This window comes from Pan troglodytes, chromosome 19, assembly GCF_028858775.2.
Source record: "Pan troglodytes isolate AG18354 chromosome 19, NHGRI_mPanTro3-v2.0_pri, whole genome shotgun sequence".
Lineage (NCBI taxonomy): Eukaryota > Metazoa > Chordata > Mammalia > Primates > Hominidae > Pan > Pan troglodytes.
The window spans coordinates 75505701-75529663 of NC_072417.2; the positions used below are offsets into that span (position 1 = coordinate 75505701).

Sequence of the window (23963 nt, forward strand, 5' to 3'; positions counted from 1 at the left end):
GGAAAAAAACCCTACATTTTTGTGGGACAGGAGGGAAATTGCTTTTATATGGACATCTCCCTAGAATTTAGGCAGTGCTGGTCAAATAACTGTATTCAAAGAAGAACTTGGGGGTATGGAAAAGAACAAACGCAAAAAGAACAAAAATAACAAAAGAACAAATATAAATCAAGTAATAAAGAACACAAACACAGCTACAGTCCTAGGATTTCTCAAAGAAAACAATATAAAATGAGCTACACTGGCTAAAGTTTATTCATCCAAACAACAAATATTTATTTAATGCCAAAAATGTACTAGGCGTGGGAAACAACAAAACAAGTCAGACGTGGTCCCTGCCCTGATAGGAAGTCTAATAGGGAAGACAGGCTGTTAAACCATGAACTTGCCAGGCACGGTGGCTCACGCCTGTAATCTCAGCACTTTGGGAGGCTGAGGCAGGCCAGGCCGATCACCTGAGGTCAGGAGTCCGAGACCAGCTTGGCCAATATGGTGAAACCTTGTCTCTACTAAAAATACAAAAATTAGCTGAGCGTGGTGGCGGGCACCTGTAATCCCAGCTATTTGGGAGGCTGAGGCAGGGAGAATTGCTTGAACCCAGGAAGCGGAGGTTGCAGTAACCCGAGATCGTGCCACTGCACACCAGCCTGGGCGACAAAGCGAGACTCTGTCTCGAAAAAAAAAAAGCCATGAACTTGCTGAATAAATCATTTAAATTACAATATAACACAAGTTATGATAGGAAAAGTATGGAGTGTTATAGGAGCTTAAAGGAAAGCCTCCTAATTTGGTCTTGTGAGGGAAGAAAGGGAGTCCCAGAGAAGGCTGAATGACGAATAGGAGTAAATCAGGCAAATAGCGCTGACAGAAGTGTTCTAGGCAGAAAGAACAGAATCTACAAAGGCCAGAGAAAAGGGAAAGCATGATGCACTAGAAAAATTCAAAGAAGTCAAGTGTGGCTGTGTTTGGGTTGCATCTGGTTTCTGAAGAGGCTGATGCTTTACCCCACTAAATTTAGAACCAATTTAGAAATTGACCCAGGAGACAGAAATGAATCAAAGAATCAATCCACCTTGACCAGCCCTGACAGGGGCAGTCCCTCCAGGGCCACCAAGGCCCCAGATAGCAAAACATCAAATATGGAAACTAGAAAATGTGTTCTTTACAGTGCTTAATCCTCAACTTTCCTATGAGAGGTTAATTTGTTCATTCTATAATCAACCTTTATTGCTGGGAATTTCGGTTTGGAAAACGCAAAGGATTGTCATGATCAGATTGGCATTTTTCATTGTAAAACTGAGCTAAATGCCTTAATAATAACAGCTTATGGTTTTATAGACCTTTAAGGTTTCTAAAGTGCCTTAAGATACTTTGGTACTCATTTTAAGGGGTCTATTTTAGTCAGATATGGTGAGACATGCAGACACAGAAATGATGGCCACAGAGGAAGTTTTTCATACTCACAGATCCCTAGAAACAGGGCACAGCATGCCAAGCATGTGGGGCCACAAGAGGAAGCACCAGGGTCAGTCAGGAAGTGGGCAGGGGCAGCATGTGGACAAGAAACTCTATTGTGGTTTCTGCAAGAAGGAATGGACAAGGCAGGGTAAGCAGGTATGGGGTTAGCTAGTTTAAACAACTTCAGTGGGCTCTGGCATGTAAGGGCTGTCCCTAGTTGTCTGGTACCTAGCCCTGGGATGACTAGGGCAGGGAAGTAGTGTCCTGACTGTAAGAGGTGGAGAAGGCAGGTGATTGAGGATATGGTCTCTGGAATATGGTCTATGGAATTGGATGGTTTGCAGAGGAAAGACACACTCACAATCTAGTAGTCACTATTTCTAGGAATTGACCAGCCCTGAGAGGGGCAGTCCCTCCAGGGCCAGCAAGGCCCCAGATATCAAAACATCAAATATGGAAACTAGAAAATGTGTTCATTACAGTGCTTAATCCTCACAACCTTCCTATGAGAGGTTAATTTGTTCATTCTACAAATATTTATTGAATACTTCAAGATCCCCAGCATCTCCCATCCTTACTGTCAATTGGTCTGCTTACTTTCCCAAAGAAAACTGAAGCAATCAGATTAGAATTTCCGTAGACCCTCACCTCCATGTCTACCTCCTTACCAGCATCTGTATCCATAACCTCTGACTTCCACCAACTTTTTCTATTTGAGCAATAAAAATTAATAATATAGAATTGATTATAACCCAAAGTATAAAATAAACATCCATGAATCCACACTGATAGAAATAAATGACTAATTTTTTAATTTTTATTTATTTATTTATTTTTTCTGTGCAGTGGTGCGATCTCGGCTCACTGCAAGCTCTGCCTCCCAGGTTCACGCCATTCTCCTGCCTCAGCCTCTTGAGTAGCTGGGACTACAGGCGCCCGCCACCACGCCCGGCTAATTTTTTGTATTTTTAGTAGAGACAGGGTTTCACCGTGTTAGCCAGGATGGTCTCGATCTCCTGACCTCGTGATCCACCCACCTCGGCCTCCCACAGTGCTGGGATTACAGGCATGAGCCACCGCGCCCGGCCATAAATGACTAAATTTTCAATAGGAAGAAGAGACAAATGGCAGAGGTAGCAATAGCCAGAGGGGGAAATGGGGTCACAATGTACTTTTTAAGGGAGAAACAGCAAAAGTTTATACAACAATAGGATTGATATAATAGAAAATGAAAAAATGATATTTCCCTTACCTAAGAGGAGACCCTTTCTTCAGTAAATTCTTTGAATATGAGAGAGGGGATGAGTTCCAATCCACAAGGGAGGGATTGGCTCTGGGTAAGAGCATACAGTTTATTTGCAGCGCAGAGAGAAAGGAAGATCATGCAGGTACAGGTGCTGGTCAGGAAGTAGACATGGAGGTGGGAGTGTGTAGGAATTCTATTTCTCTTCTTTCTAATCATCCACCCAGAATTACTTTTTCTTTTTTCCATGGTACATACCACCTTCTAAAATGGCATCTAGTTTACCTATTTATTACATTTATATGAAGGCACAGATCTTTGTCTATTTAGTGCACTAATATATCCAAAGCACTTGGAGCAATACCTGGTCCATGGAAAGCATGCAATCAATATTTGTTTACTGCCTACTAACATGCAAGAGATAGTGGGAAAAACAGAAACAAGTCAGAGATAGTTTGGTTCCAGCCCTAGAGAAGCCTACCTTTTATCAAGGAGAAAGATGTTACCTTTTACATTACACACTTACAGAGCAGGTATCATTATCTCTGTAGGAGATTAATCACTGTTATACATAGAGACGCTGAGACTTGAATGTGATATGAAGTAAGTTTTATTCAGGTGTCATTTGGGATATATTTTGTTCCAGGTTTATTTCCTCATTCTCTAATTTCAGAAAATACATACCTAATTTTGGCTCCAGTTAGTGCCTTGACTATTTCTTTGAAAAACTTTGGATTATACAAAACATACACACACACATATGTGATTTGGGTCCAATTTGACAAATTAGTTTTCTATTGCTGCTGTAACAAATTGCCACAAACATAACAGCTTAAAACAACACAAATTTATTATCTCACAGTTCTATAAGTCAGAAGTCCAGGTGGGTACAGCTGGTTTCTCTTCTCTGTGTCTTATAGGACTGAAATTAAGGTGTTGGCCAGCCTGTCCTTAGCCAGGATGGTCTCAATCTCCTGACCTCGTGATCCACGAGGATCTCCTGGAGGAGAATCTGCTCCCAGTCTCATTCAGATTTTTGGCAGAATTCTGTTCTTTTCTCTTGTAGGGCTGACATTCCAGTTTCTTTGCTGTTTATCAGCCAGGAGCTTCTCAGCCTCTTTAGCAAGCAGAGAAGTTCCTGGCTGATAAATCAACTATGGTGGGTCAGGTCTTTCTCATGCTCTAAACCTCTCTGATTTCTGCCACGTCTCTCCAGCTTCTAGCTATATAAGGGATCACGTAATTAGATTGAGCCCAGAATAATCTATCTTAATTATATGTGCAAAGTTCCTTTTGCCATGTAAGATAGCATATTCACAGGTTAAGGGATTACGGTGTGGATATCTTTGGAAAGCCATCTTACCTACCAACACTTGGTTTTGCAACAGTTAGTTCATTCCAGTTCAAGTTCCGTGGAAGGATACTGTCCTTTATAAGAAATGTCTATTAAGCACTCATTTTTTTCGCAATCCTTTTTTTAGAACATGATCTCCAGTCAACTATATTGTCTGTCCTAGTCCTATTAGTGTATGTACTTCTTCTTGAACAACTGTCCTGAATAACTTAATCCTATTTCCCCAGCTTTCCAAGATGCCTACAACTTCTTCTACAAGGACAAAACTGGCTATATTGATTTCCATGGACTGATGTGCACTGTAGCTAAGCTGGGAATGAATCTAACCAAGCATGATGTCTATAATGAATTGAAATGTGCTGATATTGATCGTGAGTCCTTTGGCTTCTCATTGTTTTTCTCATAAAAGATTTTTGTGAATATATAGTTTTCTTTTAATGACTGTATAAACATGAGAAACAAATCTTATTTACTTGCCCCCCAAATATATATATATATTTGTGTGTATATATATATTTGTATATGTTAAATATATATATACACGAATATATATAGTACATATATATTTGTATATGTTTGTAGACTATATATTTGAATACTATATACAAATATACATATATGTATATATCCATATATCTATGTATACACCACACACACACACATATATATAGCCTTAAAGGGACACACACATATATGTGTGTGTCTGCGTGTGTATGTATGTATGTCCCTTTAAGGAGATCAGTGAGGTATGTGTACAAGTTGTGAAATCAAATTAATCCTAGAAAATGGACTATTTGAAAAACACTGTGTGGAAGCTAAGAGTGATTGTCTGATTTCAGTATCAAATTCAGGTTACCTGTCCTGATGTACAAAAGCAGTAACAATGTTAATAATGACATGTTACCAAGAGAATTCAAGCCTTTTGTTTCTGTTTGAATCAAAATAGAACAAATCTTTCTTTTTCCATCAAGTCCCACCTATATTGAATTTTAAATGCCACAGCACTTTTGTTGGTATTTTTAAAGCATACAGATAATTTTTTTTTTTGTTTGAGACGGAGTCTTGCTCTGTTGCCCAGGCTGGAGTGCAGTGGTGCAATCTCGGCTCACTGCAATCTCCGCCTCCTGGGTTCACGCCATTCTCCTGCCTCAGCCTCTTGAGTAGCTGGGACTACAGGTGCCTGCCACCACGCCCGGCTAATTTTTTGTATTTTTAGTAGAGACAGGGTTTCACCGTGTTAGCCAGGATGGTCTCGATTTCCTGACTTCGTGATCCGCCCGCCTCGGCCTCCTAAAGTGCTGGGATTACAGGCATGAGCCACCACGCCCAGCCACAGATAATGTTTTTAGTGAATATACTGACTGAATTATTAGTAGCCCAAACTGATATGCTGTGTGAAAAATATATTCAGCATATTATCTCCTCTCACCTCTCTCCACCCAACTGCTAGTCCCCTATTCAATCAACATCAGTTCCACCTGTCATTCAGTGTCACTTAAGGTGTCACTTGCTTCTACTAACTATGTCAAAATTTTCTATTATTTCATGGAAACATACACATACCCCTCTAATAATACTCATCATCCTTCAATTTTAGAGGAAATGGAATACAGCTTGGGGATGTTATAATAGGAATAATAGGGGTTATATAGGAATAATTGGGTTATAGCATGGGAAGACAGGACAGATTCCTTGCAAACATGGCCAGTCTCTGAGAAAGGAGCAGGTGGACAGACTGCAATGGCTGGGTGCTCCTGGCTGGATGTTTCCAACCACCGTTGCTTCTGTGGGCTGTGGAGGACTCATGTAATGGTGCTAAGACCACTTCAAGAAGACCAGGGCTCACCTGAGCATATTTCCAGCCCTCAAATGCTCTGTTTTTAATATTGAATCATCCAGAGTGTTTTAATTTTTATATTTAATATATACTCTGATAATTAAAATACATCTTATCCTTGTCCTGAGTCTCAGATTTTTGTTGCAGGAGATGGGAAGGTGAACTTCTCAGACTTTATCAAGGTTCTAACAGATAAGAATCTCTTCCTCAAGGCAGTGGGTGAGTAGAGATGTTATGAACAGAAGGCAGTTGGGCAGCTACAACTCACTGCACAGCAAACATCATTCACAGGCTTCCAGTCGGGAGACAGGTCAGGAAGGTGTAGTCTGGGATGTGAGTTACTTTTGTACTGCTTCTCCAGAACGGTATTTGCTAAACAAATTGATACAGTGTTAACTACATCAAGCAGGCACTTGCACTGTCCAAACACCTACTGCAAGAGACACTGCCCTTTGGTCTCCAATGAGAACACTGAAAGAGTGACTGGTGTCGAAAAATTTGGCTGCCTTCTATAATGTCTGAATTATTTTGTCTTTTTTTTTTTTTTTTTTTTTGAGATGGAGTCTTGCTCTGTCACCCAGGCTGGAGTGCAGTGGCACGATCTTAGCTCACTGCAAGCTCCGCCCCCCAGGTTCATGCCATTCTCCTGCCTCAGCCTCCCGGTAGCTGGGACTACAGGCGCCCGCCACCATGCCCGGCTAATTTTTTGTATTTTTAGTAGAGATGGGGTTTCACAGTATTAGCCAGGATGGTCCCGATCTCCTGAGCTCGTGATCCACCCGCCTTGGCCTCCCAAAGTGCTGGGATTACAGGCGTGAGCCACCACGCCCAGCCTATAATGTCTGAATTCTTTACCAAGTGTATGCAGTACTTTGGGAGGCATTCCTTTTATTTAAAAAAAATTTATGTTTCAGAAAAAGAAAAATGTACTCTCTCATGTAAATCTAGGGTGTCGTTAATTTACTGTTCTTGAAAAAATACCTTCCCCACACTGATGAAGCCTCTACCCTCAGTGCTAGGGCTGGAGAGTCTGCTGGAGGTTAGAGAGCATTAAGGTGTCACGTGCTTCCACTAACTAATAGAAAATAATTTTTCTATTATTTCTCCCCCAAGGTTATAAATGATGTGTAGTTGTACTTGAAATATTGTCATTAATCCCCTCATGGTTTGTTTATAAGTTTAACAGGCTGCCTTGGAAAAGCTAACCATTATTCATGTTTTCTAGGATAAACATTCCAAATTCCAAATACTGTATACAGTTTTGAAAATATATTCATTCATAAGCTATGAACTGTTCTTAGGATAAAGAGAAGTTATTTCTTACAAGTAGTACTATAGTAATGGGAGTTTGCCTAGAATCTTTGCCTAGAACCAGATAATAATCATTAACACAAAATTCATGTTTGTGTTAAAAATATTACTATGTTTTCTTAGAAGTTATTGAACTAAAAGTATTTTTTAACATTCCATTTTATTCTGTCTGCTCAATACCCAAAATGGCCTTTCTACCAAATAGAACAGACTTTTAATGTTTTACTGTACCTCTAGTTCCTGACTTGATATTATTATTGTAAATAATCAGTAAAGAGGTGGTCAATTTCTTATTTCAGAAGGTATTTAAAAATCTATCTTTTGTTTTCCCTCCATAGTTCCAGAAAAGGAGACCTGTTTAGATTTAGCTGGCAACCCAGGAATCCTATTGTTTGAAATCCTATCAAGGCTTCTAGAGACTTCAGCCCTACCCAGAAAGTCTATAATAGAAATAGTAAGGTAAGTGAGAAGGAAAGGAGCAAACACAGCCTTCTCAGAAGCATTATGAAGATATTAACATGGCAGTCAGCTCTCACTAACATCCAACTCCACAGGGTCTGGTCCAAAACTAAGGAGAAGAAGGTATCTGGGCAAATGCCCTTGTGCTACAACATGAGACCTTATTCCCTCATCTCCACAGTCCTGCCCAGCTCTAAAACTGCAAGGCTGACCTCAGACCACCTAAGGGCCCCACTGAGGACCTAAGACAACCATGAAATTTTAGCCTCCTCTATCTCAGGCCAAAGAATTCCAGCAGAACAAGACTTTTCCAGGAATAATTTTGGGTGGGCTTAGAAATCCAGTTTGGAATATAAGACACTCTTGTTCATGCTGAAACTACCAGGGGCTCTCAAAAATCTCTGACTCAGAGATGAGGTACAGCAAATTCAGACCTCCGAAAGTAGCCTTTGGACTAGAGCAGAGCCAGAATTAGACTTGAGAATAAAGGATGAAGAAACATTCTCATCCTTTAAACCTTTAATTCTCATCCTTTAAATAAATAACACACACCAACTGCATTATTTATTCCAGCAAGTAGCGTTTAGAGTAAATCACCTCAATCTATTTTTATCATTATCTTAAACAAATGTTGCTATTATCAGTCTTTTCAATTCATACTCCTTCAAAGCATTCCAGTCTCCCACCTAGAGAGACTTAAGAGTGTAGAATTCCACCAACAATGTAAAAATATTCTTCTGCCCCTCAATAAGTTGTCTCTTTTTACTCTCCTATCTCTCTGTCAGATGTAGAATAGAGGATGCACAAAATTCTACTTTTCATTCCAACTCAAAGACACTTAGTAAAGCCTGCTGTTGGTACACAAATTCAACACATTGTTTAACTTCTCAATCTCAGTTTCCTCATCTATAAAAAGGGAATGATAATAATAATACCTACCTTATGGGACAATTGTGGGGCTGATGTGTGACAATACATGTGAAGTGCTTAGCACATTATAAGAGCTCAATAAATGTTAGCTATTATTATCATGTGGAAGTAACTAGACTAAGCATACACATATTATCTTGAAAATTGAAGCTTCAGCTGGGCGCGGTGGCTCACGCCTGTAATCCCAGCACTTTGGGAGGCTGAGGCAGGCGAATCACAAGGTCAGGAATTCGAGACCAGCCTGGCCAACATGGTGAAACCCCGTCTCTACTAAAAATACAAAAATTAGCCAGGCGTAGTGGCAGGTGCCTGTAATCTCAGCTACTCGTAAGGCTGAGGCAGGAGAATAGCTTGAACCTGGGATGCGGAGGGTTGCAGTGAGCCGAGATCACTCCACTGCACTCCAGCCTGGGCAACAGAGTGAGACTTCATCTCAAAAAAAGAAAAAAAAAAAAAGAAAATTGAAGCTTCGTTTAAAAAAAAATTATAGCCAGGCACCATGGATCGCACCTGTAATCTCAGCTACTCAGGGGGCTGAGATGGGAGAATGACTTAAGGCCAGAAGCTCCATACCAGCTGGGCAATATAGCAAGACCCTCATCTCTACAAAATTAAAAAAATTAACTAGGCATGGTGGCGAATACCTGTAGTCCAAGCTATTCAAGAAGCTCATTTGAGCCGAGGAATTTGAGGTTACAGTGAGCTGTGATTGTGCCACTACACTCCAACCTGGGCAACAGAGTGAGACCTTCCTCTAAAAAAATAAAATTAAAATAAAATTTTTTTAAAAAGAATATACATATTATCTAATTTAATCCTCACCTCCCTAATGAGTATATACTATCATCACTCCCACTTTACAGATGAAAAAACTGCAGCACAGGTCAGTTAAATAACTTGCCCAAGAGGGAATGGTACCTATATTTTAGCACCGTCTGATTCCAGAACTCGTGCTCTTATCTATCTCCCTATACTGCCTCTCACACCCAGTAAGTGCTTAGGAAATGTTAGCTGATGTTGGCATTTTTATTGTTATTGTGGTGTGGCTGTTATTTATCTGGTTATCTTATCTGGTTATTATTTATCTTGTCATCTTGCTAGTGCCTGATACCTAAGGAGATTAAAAATGTTTAAGACATAGTATTTAACGTATAAATGGAGACAGTTTGAGAGGCTGAGGTGCATGGATCACTTGAGTCCATGAGTTTGAGACCAGCCTGGGCAACCTGGTGAAACCCCATCTCTACAAAAATTAGCTCTTTCACTCAGGCCCGTGGTGCCAGCAGGATGGGCAAGTGTCATGGACTTCGTGCGGCTAGGAAGCTCCACAGTCACTGACGAGACCAGAAGTGGCATGAAAAACAGTACAAGAAAGCCCATTTGGGCACAGTCCTGAAGGCCAACCCTTTTGAGGGTTGCATGAGAGGTGCTTCTCATGCAAAAGGAATTGTGCTGGAAAAAGTAGGGGTTGAAACCAAACAGCCAAATTCTGCCATCAGGAAGTGTGCCAGCATCCAGCTGATCAAGAATAGCAAGAAAATCACAGCCTTTGTACCCAATGGTGGTTGCTTGAACTTTATTGAGAAAAACGATAAAGTTCTTGTTGCTGGATTTGGTTAAAAAGGTCATGCTGGGCCGAGCACAGTGGCTCATTGTTGTAATCCCAGCACTTTGGGAGGCCAAGGCAGGTGGATCATGAGGTCAGGAGTTCGAGACCAGCCTGGCCAACATGGTGAAACCCCGTTTCTACTAAAAATTTTAAAAAATTAGCCAGGCGTGGTGGAGGGTGCCTGTAATCCCAGCTACTCAGGAGGCTGAGGCAGGAGAATCGCTTGAACCTGGGAGGCAGAGGTTGCAGTGAGCCGAGATCATGCCACTGCACTCCAGCCTGGGCAATGAGAGCGAGACTCCATCTCAAAAAAAAAAAAAAAAAGGTGATATTCCTGGAGTCTGCTTTAAGGTTGTCAAAGTGCCCAATGTCTCTCTTTTGGCCCTATACAAAGGCACGAAGGAAAGACCAAGATCAAAACTTTAATGGTGAAAATACTGTAGTGACAGGCCAGGCGTGATGGCTCACGTCTGTAATTCCAACACTTTGGGAGGCCAAGGCAGGTGGATTCCTTGAAGCCAGGAGTTCGAGACCAGCCTGGCCAACATGGTGAAACCCCGTGTCTACTAAAAATTTAAAAATTAACTGGTTGTGGTGCTGCGCACCTGTAATCCCAGCTACTCAAGAGGCTAAGGCACAAGAATCGCTTGAATCTGGGAGGTAGAGGTTGCAGTGAGCCGAGATCGCACCACTGCACTCCAGCCTGGACAACAGAGTGAGACTTAGTCTCAAAAAAAAAGAAAAAAAACTGTAGTGATAAATTTTTATATGCAAAAGAAACAAAAAATTAGCCACCATAGTGGCACACGCCTGTTGTCTCAGCTACTTAAAGGGCTAAAGCAGGAGGATTGCTTGAGCCTGGAGGTCAAGGCTACATACAGTAAGCCATGTTCACCTCACTGCACTCCAGCGTGGGTAACAAAGTGAGACCCTGTCTCAAAAGAAAGAAAGAAAAAATAATAATTTTATATGTACACACACACACACACACACATATATATATAAATGGAGAGAGAAGTCAGAAATATGTGGATATTTAAATAAATGTATGGAAGTAACATAATTCAACATATGTTAAATAAATGTCAAATAAGTGGCAAAGATAATTATTTAATTTCCTGAGAAAGCAGGTCTTGATTTGGTTAATGGTAGAATTTGATAGGTATTCACATAGTTGATACCGTTTATTGAATATGTATTAAATGCAAAGCTCTGAGCAAGCACTTTACATACATTAGTTTTTCCCTGGCTAATAACTGGTCTTCCTGCTTGCACCTTTGACTGCTGCTCCCCTGCTCTGCCTGCTGAACAGCCTACTCACAACACTCCCTGTGCCTAGCTGACTCCTTGACTCCTACAGCACCAAATGAGTCTTCCAAATGCTGCAGATCATATCACTCCTCTGCTCAAAACCTTCAAAACCCTCCCATTTCCCTCAGAGTTAAAGCCAAAGTCTTTTTTTGTTGTTGTTCTTTTTTGAGACAGGGTCTTGCAGTGGCACCATGATGGTTCACTGAAGCCTCAACCTCCCAGGCTTAAGTGATCCTCCCATCTCAGCCTCCCAAATAGCTGAGATTACAGGTGTGCACCATCACACCTGGCTAATTTTTCTATTTTTTGTGGAGATAGGTATTCACTATGATGCCCAGGCTGGTCTCAAACTCCTGGGCTCAAGAGATCTGCTCACCTCAGCCTCCCAAAGTGCTAGGATTACAGGCGTGAGCCACCGCCTGGCCCCAAGCCAAAGCCTTTACAACGACATATTGGCCCTCTATGTGCGCTGCATTCCCTTTTGACCTCTTTGACTTTGTCTCTGTTACTGTGCTGTAGCCATGCTGGCCTCCTTACTCTTCCTCATATACATCAAACACGCTCCCACCTTAAGGCCTTTGCACTTGCTTTTCCCTCTATCTGGATACTTTTCCCCTGGATAGACCATGACTCACTCAACTCACTCTCACTACCTTTGGGTCTTTGTTCAGATGTCATCTCAGCAAAGCCTTCTCTAACCACCCTGTTTAAAACTGCAACCCTCCTACCACTCCCTGTCCCCACTTCTCTGCTTTATTTTTCTTCATACTATTCATCACCTTTTAATATGCAATAAAATTTACTTATTTATTTTATTATCTGTATTCTCATGCTAGAATGTAAGTTCCATGAGAACAGGAATTATTTTTTGTGTGTTTTATTACTGCTATCTTCCCAGTATCTATTATAGGAAAATGCTTGATATACACCAGGAGCTCAGTAATTATTTGCTGAATGACCTCCATTTAATCCCCAAATCAAACCTGTGAGGTAGGTCCTATTACCTCCATTTGTATACAGGCAAGGAGAATGAGGCACAGAGAAGATCACACTGGGATCTCCAGCCCAGATCTTCCCTCTAGGGTTTCCATCTGCCTACTGGGCATCTCCATGTGTAAGCCCCAGAGCCACCTCAAACCAAAGGTAAAAACTTAATTTATCTCTTTGTCCACACATACTTCTTTTTTTTTCTTATTTTTTTATTATACTTTAAGTTCTAGGGTACATGTGCACAACGTGCAGGTTTGTTACATATGTATATATGTGCCATGTTGGTGTGCTGCACCCATTAACTCGTCATTTACATTAGGTATATCTCCTAATGCTATCCCTCCCTCCTCCACTGACCCTACGACAGGCCCCAGTGTGTGATGTTCCCCACCCTGTGTCCAAGTGTTTTCATTGTTCAATTCCCACCTATGAGTGAGAACATGCGGTGTTTGGTTTTCTGTCCTTGCGACAGTTTGCTCAGAATGATGGTTTCCAGCTTTATCCATGTCCCTACAAAGGACATGAACTCATCCTTTTTCGTGGCTGCATAATATCCCATGGTGTATATGTGCCACATTTTCTTAATCCAGTCTATCATTGATGGACATTTGCGTTGGTTCCAAGTCTTTGCTATTGTGAATAGTGCCACAATAAACATACATGTGCATGTGTCTCTATAGCAGCGTGATTTATAATCATTTGGGTATATACCCAGTAATGGGATTGCTGGGTCAAATGGTATTTCTATTTCTAGATCCTTGAGGAATCGCCACACTGTCTTCCACAATGGTTGAACCAGTTTACAGTCCTACACAGTGTAAAAGTATAAAACTACAGTTTTACACAGTGTAAAAGTGTTCCTATTTCTCCACATCCTCTCCAGCACCTGTTGTTTTTAATGATTTTTAATGACTTTAATGATTTTAATGACTTTTTAATGATTGCCATTCTAACTGGTGTGAGATGGTATCTCATTGTGGTTTTGATTTGCATTTCTCTGATGACCAGTGATGATGAGCATTTTTTCATGTGTCTGTTGGCTGCATAAATGTCTTCTTTTGAGAAGTATCTATTCATATCCTTCACCCACTTTTTGATTAGGTTGTTTGATTTTTTTCTTGTAAATTTGTTTAAGTTCTTTGTAGATTCTGAATATTAGCCCTTTGTCAGATGGGTAGATTGCAAAAATTTTCTCCCATACTGTAGGTTGCCTGTTCACTCTGGTGGTAGTTTCTTTTGCTGTGCAGAAGCTCTTTAGTTTAATTAGATCCCATTTCTTAATTTTGGCTTTTGTTGCCATTGCTTTTGGTGTTTTAGACATGAAGTCCTTGCCCATGCCTGTGTCCTGAATGGTATTGCCTAGGTTTTCTTCTAGGGTTTTTATGGTGTTAGGTCTGACATTTAAGTCTTTCATCCATCTTGAATTAATTTTTGTATAAGGTGTAAGGAAGGGATCCAGTTTCAGCTTTCTACATATGGCTAGCCAGTTTTCCCAGCACCATTTATTAAATAGGGAATCCTTTCCCCATTGCTTGTTTTTGTCAGTTTTGTCAAAGATCAGACAGTTGTAGATGTGTGGTATTATTTCTGAGGACTCTGTTCTGTTCCATTTGTCTATATCTCTGTTTTGGTACCAGTATCATGCTGTTTTGGTTACTGTAGCCTTGTAATATAGTTTGAAGTCAGGTAGCTTTGTTCTTTTTGCTTAGGATTGTCATGGCAATGTGGGCTCTTTTTTGGTCCCACATGAACTTTAAAGTAGTTTTTTCCAATTCTGTAAAGAAAGTCATTGGTAGCTTGATGGGGATGGCATTGAATCTATAAATTACTTTGGGCAATATGGCCATTTTCACGATATTGATTCTTCCTATCCATGAGTATGGAATGTTCTTCCATTTATTTGTGTCTTCTTTTATTTCGTTGAGCAGTGGTTTGTAATTATCCTTGAAGAGGTCCTTCACATCCCTTGTAAGTTGGATTCCCAGGTATTTTATTCTCTTTGAAACAATTGTGAATGGGAGTACACTCATGATTTGGCTCTCTGTTTGTCTGTTATTGGTGTATAGGAATGCTTGTGATTTTTGCATATCGATTTTGTATCCTGAGACTTTGCTGAAGTTGCTTATCAGCTTAAGGAGATTTTGGGCTGAGACGATGGGGTTTTCTAAATATGCAATCATATCATCTGCAAACAGGGACAATTTGACTGCCTCTTTTCCTAATTGAATACCCTTTATTTCCTTCTCCTGCCTGATTGCCCTGGCCAGAACTTCCAACACTATGTTGAATAGGATTGGTGAGAGAGGGCATCCCTTCTTGTGCCAGTTTTCAAAGGGAATGCTTCCAGTTTTTGCCCATTCAGTATGATATTGGCTGTGGGTTTGTCATAAATAGCTCTTATTATTTTGAAATACGTCCCATCAATACCTAATTTATTGAGAGTTTTTAGCATGAAGGGCTGTTGAATTTTGTCGAAGGCCTTTTCTGCATCTATTGAGATCATCATGTGGTTTTTGTCTTTGGTTCTGTTTATGTGATGGGTTACGTTTATTGATTTGCATATGTTGAACCAGCCTTGCATCCCAGGGATGAAGCCCACTTGATCATGGTGCATAAGCTTTTTGATGTGCTGCTGGATTCGGTTTGCCAGTATTTTATTGAGGATTTTCGCATCGATGTTCATCAGGGATATTGGTCTAAAATTCTCTATTTTTGTTGTGTCTCTGCCAGGCTTTGGTATCAGGATGATGCTGGCCTCATAAAATGAGTTAGGGAGGATTCCCTCTTTTTCTGTTGATTGGAATAGTTTCAGAAGAATGGTACCAGCTCCTCTTTGTACCTCTGGTAGAATTCGGCTGTGAATCCATCTGGTCCTGGACTTTTTTTGGTTGGTAGGCTATTAATTATTGCCTCAATTTCAGAGCCTGTTATTGGTCTAGTCAGGGATTCAACTTCTTCCTAGTTTAGTCTTGGGAGGGTGTATGTGTCCAGGAATTTATCCATTTCTTCTAGATTTTCTAGTTTATTTGCATAGAGGTGTTTATAGTATTCTCTGATGGTAGTTTGTATATCTGTGTCCACACATACTTCTATAGTTCTTCCACTTGAGTTTCAGATCTCAGTGCATGGTTTTGCCATCTCAGTGTATTTACCCAACTGTCTGAGCCAAAGGCGCAGCATAATCCCCAGTTGTCACTGCTCTCTCATTCCCTACATCCAACCAATCACTAAGCCCTGTCTATCTTACCTCCTCAACATGAAAGCAATGCATTTCTCTTTATCCCCACAGAAACACCCTAGTGTAAGTAAGTACTATCTCCTTGGACTTAACTGTAGTATCCTGCCTTGTCACTCTGTTTCCATTTTTGCCATCTCCATCCACTTTCCACACTGCAGCCAGATCATAACTGAATATATTAGAAAATATTTAAGTGGCCTACAATGCCAAGCACAAATCTAATCATATCATCACATCACTTACCTTCTAAAAAGCCTACAGTGACCTCTCATGTTTCCTATGAAAAAGTTCTAACTTAACGTGACATTTTAAAGGTCCTTCATAATATATCCTTTGCTTAACCTCCAGTCTCATATATCTCTCTCTGTCTCTCCACAGAGTCTTGCTCTCTTATCTCCCAGGCTAGAGTGCTGGAGTGCAGTGGTGCGATCAAGGCTCATTGCAGCCTCTACCTCCCAAACTCAAGCAATCCTCTCATTTCAGCTTCCTGGAGTAGCTGGGACTACAAGCGTGCACTACCATGCCTGGCTAATCTTTGTATTTTTTTGTAAAGACAGGGTTTCACCACGTTGCTCAAGCTGGTCTTGAACTCCTGACCTCAAGTGATCCACCCCCATCAGCCTCCCAAAGTGCTGGGATTATAGGCGAGAGCAGCTGTGCCCAGCCCTCATCTCTTGTAACTTCCCCTCTCACACCCTAGATTACATTTAACTCGGGTCCTCAAATACTCCATGCTCTCTCACCTCCTGGTATTTGCCTAAAACAGTTTCCCCCTTTGTGAGTCAGTTTCCTAGGGCTGTCATAAAAAATTACCACAGCCAAGAATGGTGGTGCAGGCCTGTAGTTACAGCTACTTGGGAGGCTGAGGCAGGAGGATCCCTTCAGCCCCAAGGGCTCTGGGCTATAGTGCACTATGCTAATCAGGTGAGATTTAGATTATGTCACATTAGTTAAATACTTGCAATCCCAAGGCTTTGGGAGCCCAAAGCAGGAGGATCATTTGAGCCCAGAAGTTCAAGACCTGCCTGGGCAATGTAGGGAAACTCTCTACAAAAAACCTTAAAAATTAGCCAGGCAGGGTGGCTTGCACCTGTGGTCCCAGCTACTCAGGAGGCAGAGGCAGAAGGACTGCTTGAGTCCAGGAGTTCAAGGCTGTAGTGAGCCTTGCACCCCTGTACTCCAGCCTGGGAGACCGTGAGACTCTGTCTCTAAAATAATAATCATAAATAGCAGGCTGGGTGCGGTGGCTCACGCCTGTAATCCCAGCACTTTGGGAGGCCGAGGCGGATGGATCACTTGAGGTTGGGAGTTCAAGACCAGCCTGACCGACATGGAGAAACCCCGTCTCTACTAAAAGTACAAAATTAGCCAGGCGTGGTGGCGCATGCCTTTAATCCCAGCTATTCGGGAAGCTGAGGCAGGAGAATCGTTTGAACCCAGGAGGTGGAGGTTGCAGTGAGCCAAGATTGTGCCATTGCACTCCAGCCTGGGCAACAAGAACAAAATTCCATCTCAAAAAAAATAATAATAATAATAATAAAGACAGCAAATACAAACACAAGCCACTAGTTTTGGTATGTAATATACATGAAACAATTAGTTATAAAATATAATGTGACATAAATTGTTAAGCAAAGATTAGAATTTCAAGGAAGAAAGGAAACTATAGACTAGAGCAAAAGTTCTCAAACTTGCACTATGTCAGAATCAGCTGGAGTGATTGTTAAAACACATTGCTAGGCTACAGGATTTCTAAGTTAGTAGGTGTGTAGTCAGGGCCAAGAATTTGTATTTCCCACAATTTGTATTTTCCCAGTGGTGCTGAAGACCACATTCAGAGCCATAGAGTATATAGAGAATACTCTGAGGGAAAGAAAAACTGAGGCTTGAAGGACCTGGTGGGAATTAAATTACATTATGCCATTTTCACAGGCAAGTGATGACATTGTGGATGGTTGAGTTCAAGGCTAGGGAAGAAAGTATCTGATCATAAGTCAGACTCTAATCAGAGCACCATAGGCACATTTCCTACCAAGCACTGCTTCAGCCCCAACATTTAGAATGAGTCCTTTCCATCTTCCTGAGAGGAAAGGAAAGGTCGTCTGTCACCATCCCAGAGAGTAGTGAAGCCTCCCATTGCTGTAACAGGAAGAAATCAGCCTATGTATTAATGAGAAGCAAGGTCCTACACTTTGTCCTCTGAGACAGCATGAAGTGATGCTCTTCTGCCCAGAACACTGAGATGTGAGAGGTTCCACTGCCAAAGCAGTGAGAAGCAAGTCCTTCCACCTCAGCAGCAGTAAGCAGATCCCTACCATAGCTGCAGAGAGAAGTCCACTGTTCTGGCAGCAAGGAGGAAGCTGATCACCACAGTCACTGATATTCGAGGCATGCATGTTTGTAAGTCAGATGTTTATACTATGGATCAGAGTCCTTTATCACATACAGCCTGCCAGCTGTACTTATTCTTAAAGAATGTATAACCTAAAACACCCAGTAACACATCTTCTAAGTCTGTTCATACACATACGCTCCAAAAAAAATGATAGGAAAGAAATGCAATCAATAGTGATTTACTCCAGATCATAAGCTTACTGGTAGTATTTTCGTTTCTTTTTTATACTTTTCTATGTTTTCCAAATTCTCTGCAATGAGAATTTCTTTTAATTTAAAACAAAAGTTGCATTTTTAAACCTAACACAAAGTAATAATAATCAATGTTTGCATTCAAGCTGGTACCACTTAAGTGTTTGTCAAGGATCATAATTCATAAGTATTTTTCTAAACAAAACAGGGAGGTCAGAGCTGGACATGATAGCAGGTACCTATAGTCCCAGCTACTCAGGAGGCTGAGGAGGGAGGAGAATTTGAGCCCAGGAGTTCCAGTCCAGCCTGGCAACATAACAAGACCTCATCTCTCTCTAAAAAAACAAAAACAAAAACTCTGGGAAGCCTTGGGGAAAAAAAGGAGACCAAAAGCCAAGGAATACAGATATAAATAGTCAAATGGCCTGTGGAAGGTATCAGTAAATATTCTATAAATATCACAGAAATAGGCACTCAAATATTATTGAATGAATATGCAAATTAGATTTAAAATAAGTTTCTTCAGCATATGTAACTAGCAACTTGACTTTTTAAAATTTTTGTCCTATGTCTCTTTGTATCCATTTCTGAATTACCTTTTTTTTAAAGCTATTTCCAAAGAAAATTCCAGCATACTGGCCCAGGAATGTTGTGGAGTCCCTACACTATGGGCTATGGAAAAAGGACACTTAAGCCAGACATATGCACACCTCCAAGCTCAAGCATGGCTGCCTTTGCTAATGCTGCCCGGATTGCAATAACGAAAGAAAAGGATTTATTTAAATTTCTTGAAGAGCTCAAGAGTAAGAGCCATTTGTTCTCTCTCTACTGTTGTAAAGGATTTATTTGTGTATGACTGGTCAGAAAGAAGTACTAGAGCCCAAATGCCATAAGAACAGGACCGCAGCCTATTCTGAGTGACCACTCTCTGTCACATAGATGTCATTTGAAAGCAAATGTAGATGTAACTGAATCCTCAGACACCTGATGAAGCCTAGAGTCTGTGGATGGGTGGGGGGTGGGAGCAGGAGAGTGAAGAATGAGGGCCATGGCCACTGAGAAGAATAGACAAAGCAAAACAGGCACCACATGCTGGTCTTTTATGTGAACTTCTTCTTACATTGTTTGTGATACCATTTTTGTTTTTATCTTTTTAGGATGCAATTCCGGTTCAGATAGCCCATATTCAAAAATACCCATCTTTCCATTGTTCCCTAATGTGGATGGGGTGGTGATGGGAAAGCCATTCAAAGACATGCAGAAATTAGAGATGCTAAGAATAAAGGAGCCTTTGCATTTCTTTGAGGATTATTTTTTCCATAAAAGAGACTGGAAAACACAGGTGAGATTTAGATTATGTCACATTAGTTAAATACTTGGATTTTTAAGCACTAACTTAACAGAACTAATGACATGCTTTTTACAACAAATAGTTTTAGTCATTATTTTCAAACCAGATGCCATAACCATGTTCCTAAATTTAAGTCCAGGTATTAACATTTCATTTAATTTCAACAAATAGGTAAACTTGCTAAAAAATACAGCTTTGGGGTTGGGGATGGGGAATATAGGAATAATAACAATAAAAGTTTCTCCAATCCTATCTCTGACTGCTCCCCCAACCACTCAGGGACCAGAAGCTGCACTCTGGACACGCTCCATCCACTCTAGATTGTGGTTGGGCAAACACCATGAGATGAGAAGACCAGGCCTGCAACCCAAAGGGGCAGTGCTGTGATGGAGGGGCCATCCTGCCCTCGACTAGATCCCCATTTATGGTCCCAGCTGCACCTTCTGGCCTTGCTTCAAGTTCTGTTGACTCTAGTCTTTTTGCCCCCCCCTCCCAGGATATACTTTTGTCATCATAAGTTTTAAGGTCTCCAGCAACTATGCCCAAGTTTCTAGATAAACTCTCAAGAGGCTCTGGCCTCACCCCAGGTAAGGCCTCTAGGCCTAAGAAACAGAATGGAAACTTAACTGGAGGCCAGCCCACCCTGTGGAGCTCTGGGTTCCAGAGGTCCATGTGTTGTTCACATCACTATACAATTCCTAGAAGGCGCCTCCCCACATAGAGTTTAAGAGGCCCAGAGGGGTATCACTGTCACAAATGACCTCAAGTTCAGACTTTATCTTTCACCAAATGAAGTAACACCCACAGGCAAATATCACTGAGAAGATGGAAATAAGAGGACATTTATCCTCTTTTAAACTTATGTCCCAACATTCAACTACTCCTCCACCCCAGATGCTTATCTGTTTATTGTCAATCTCTCCAACTAGAATATAACATTCACGTACACAAGGGTTGTATTTCTTTCACTAAGGTATCCCTATCATCTAAAATAGAATTTGGCCCACAGGTAACTCAGTATTTTTTGGAAGAAAGAATACTGTAATACAAATACTTTATTTCCTGAGAGCATACTATATGCTAGATTGTCTCTAATAATCTCAGCAGAAATAATGTCAATAGCTTCCTAAATGGTCCCCTTGCTTCTACTATTGTCCCCTTCAATCGATTCTCAACCCAGCAGCCAAAGTGGTTCTGTTAAAATCAGATTGAAACCCTCCAATGGCTTTTCATATCACGCAGAATGAAAACCAAAATTTTTATAACTTGTTACAATGTCCCACACAATCAAAACCTGAGCCTTCCAATAATTGTAGCCGCTAGTAGCTGTTTAAGTTTCAATTAATTAAAATTAAACAAAATTACAAATTCAGTTCCTCAGTCACACCAGTCACATTGCAAATGCTCAACAGCCATATGTGGCTAATGGCTACTATACTGGATGACACAGAAATATAGAAAATTTCCATTATTGAGGAAAATGTTATAGGCCATCACTGATCTAGGCTCTCATTGCCTATCCAACAATCTCATCGTCCACTGCTCACCATCCAGTGCATTCCACTCCATCCTCAAGACCTCTTTACTCTTCCTCTTACAGACTAGACGTGCTCTCACCTCATGGTCTATGGCTTTGCTATTTCTTCTGCTCTAATGTTGTTCCTCAGAGAGCTGCATCATAGCTCTCCCCTCACCTCTTTCAGGTCTTGTCTCAAATGTCACTTTAGGAGGCCTCTCTAACAACCCCATTAAAATAACAATCCCCACATTGTCATTGTACTAAATGCCACTGAATTGTTCACTTCACATGGTTCATTTTATGTTACATGAATTTTCACTTTAATAATTTTTTTTTGAGTCAGAGTCTTGCTGTGTTGCCCAGGCTGGAATACAGTGGCATGATCTTGGCTCACTACAACCTCCACCTCCCAGGTTCAAGCAATTCTCCTGCCTCAGCCTCCCAAATAGCTGGACCACAGGCATGCGCCACCACACCTGGCTAATTTTTGTATTCTTAGTAGAGATGGGGTTTTACCATGTTGGTCAGGCTGGTCTCAAACTTCTGACCTCAGGTGATCCACCTGCCTCAGCCTCCCAAAGTGCTGGGATTACAGGCATGAGCCACCACGTTTGGCCAATAAATTATTTTTTAAATAAGTATTTAAATAGCTGGGTGCAATGGTACATACCCCTAATCCCAGCTGATTAGGAGGCTGAGGGAAGAGGATCACTTGAGCCCAGGAGTTCAAGGCTATAATATGCTATGATCATGCCTGTGAATGCACTGCACTCTAGCCCGGGCAATATAGTGAGGCTCCATCTCTAAAAATAAATGTTTTAATTAAAAATAAATTTAAAATAAAAATTTTTGAACAAATAAATATATATATATGTATTCAAATAAAATCACAACCCCCAATACCTTACCCCCTTTCCTGATTTTTTTCATAACACGTTACCGTCTATTACATATTTACTAGTATATTACCTCTAATACACTACATATTTATATTTATTATACTACATGCATACACATGTATATTTACATCTATACCTACTGTATATGTACTATATTTACAAATATTATAATATACTACATTTAATGCTATTTCTATTAAACTATATGTTTATAGTTATATACATATATAGTATATCTAATATACTATGTAGTATATTACATCTAATCTAATATAATTGTATATTTATAAATGTTCATTAGAGGCTGGGCGCAGTGGCTCACGCCTGTAATCCCAGCACTTTGGGAGGCCAAAGCGGGTGGATCACCTGAGGTCGAGAGTTCAAGACCAGCCTGACCAACATGGAGAAACTCCATCTCTACTAAAAATACAAAATTAGCTGGGCGTGGTGGCACATGCCTGTAATCCCAGCTACTCAGGAGGCTGAGGCAGGAGAATCACTTGAACCCGGGAGGCAGAGGTTGTGGTGAGCCAAGATCGCACCATTGCACTCCAGCCTGGGCAATAAGAGCAAAACTCCATCTCAAAATAAAATAAAATAAATGTTCATTAGAACCAAGAAATAGGCTGGGCACAGTGCCTCATGCCTATAATCCCAGCACTTTGGGAGGCTGAGGTGGCTGGATCACTTGAGCTCAGGAGTTTCAGACCAACCTGAGCAACATGGTGAAACCCCGTCTCTACAAAAAAGAAAAGAAAGAAATGGTACTTTCAAGTTTCAGAAAGTAACTGAGTTACATGAACACTACTTGACCCCACACATAGACTCCCTATGACCACGTTAAAATATTGGATAGGGCTGGGTATGGTAGCTCGTGCCTGTAACCCCAACACTTTAGGAGGCCAAGGAAGGTGGATTGCTTGAGCCGAGGAGTTCGAGACCAGCCTAGGCAGCATGGTAAAATTCTGTCTCTACAAAATATATATATAAATATATATATGAATACTGGACGAAATAAAATGACAAACATTCAAAAATGTATTCAAAAGAAAGGAAAACCCCATGTTTCAGAAAGCAAGAGAGAGAGAGAGAGAGCGCCTAAAGCCAGAATAACAAGTTCACAAGTTAACAAGTGGTAATAGATCTCGGCCCTGATGAGTTGGGATTGGGGTTTAGATGCCCATTCAGGGTCAGGAGATGTGGATCCCCGGAAGTAAGCAACTGGAATTGAAACCAGTATCTGTAAGGGTTGCCCTCTCAGTAAAAGGAGGGGTAGGAAACTGAGTCCATAGCCAAGCTTGGTCTGCTCAAAGCTCTGAATAGAGAAGAAAGTATTCTGTGAAGAAATTGAAACTCAGGATTGTAGGATGCATGGATTCAGAATCTGAATTTATAGTTTCCACATTGGATGAAATCTCCAAGCAGTAAAATTACCTTAAAAACCGGTTTTAGATTGGTATTACCTTGGGAGGTCTGCCAGACACAAACATAAACACATCCATATCCTAGGTTTGCACAGCTTATATCAAAAATCTTTTAAAATCTCTTTTAAAGATAGGTTCACAAAAATTACAAGCCATACAAGGAAATAATCTACTCTCAAAAGAAGTCAGTAGGTAAACAAGAGGAGTATCATAATTTGATATAGCAGATCTTTAAAAGACTGTAAAACATGTTTTAAATTATTAAAGAGAGGTGTTTAGTAATGACTGAGTATTTTTAGGAATGACTGAGAATTTTTTAAAATTGATAAAAGATATGAATTCTTAAATTGAAGAAAACACCCTGGAGCAGCATATATAAAAGAAAATACAACTTCAAACATTGCAGTTGAAAATGAAGACAAAGAAAACACTTCAAAAGCAACC

The 23963-nt window shown here is 40.7% G+C and overlaps 1 protein-coding gene and 1 pseudogene across 6 annotated transcripts in view; both read left to right on the plus strand.

The window, feature by feature from the left end:
• EFCAB3 (EF-hand calcium binding domain 3) overlaps positions 1-23963 on the plus strand; it is a 132573-nt gene that overhangs the window by 103194 nt on the left and 5416 nt on the right. For all 6 annotated transcript variants that reach the window (XM_016932690.3, XM_063799137.1, XM_063799136.1 and 3 more), the window contains 5 exons: positions 4283-4426; positions 6040-6111; positions 7542-7662; positions 18936-19129; positions 19484-19668. In XM_016932690.3, the coding sequence (XP_016788179.2) occupies positions 4283-4426; positions 6040-6111; positions 7542-7662; positions 18936-19129; positions 19484-19668 (716 nt within the window). The remainder of the gene's footprint in view (positions 1-4282; positions 4427-6039; positions 6112-7541; positions 7663-18935; positions 19130-19483; positions 19669-23963) is intronic.
• Positions 9880-10627, plus strand: LOC107969293 (small ribosomal subunit protein uS12-like; annotated as a pseudogene).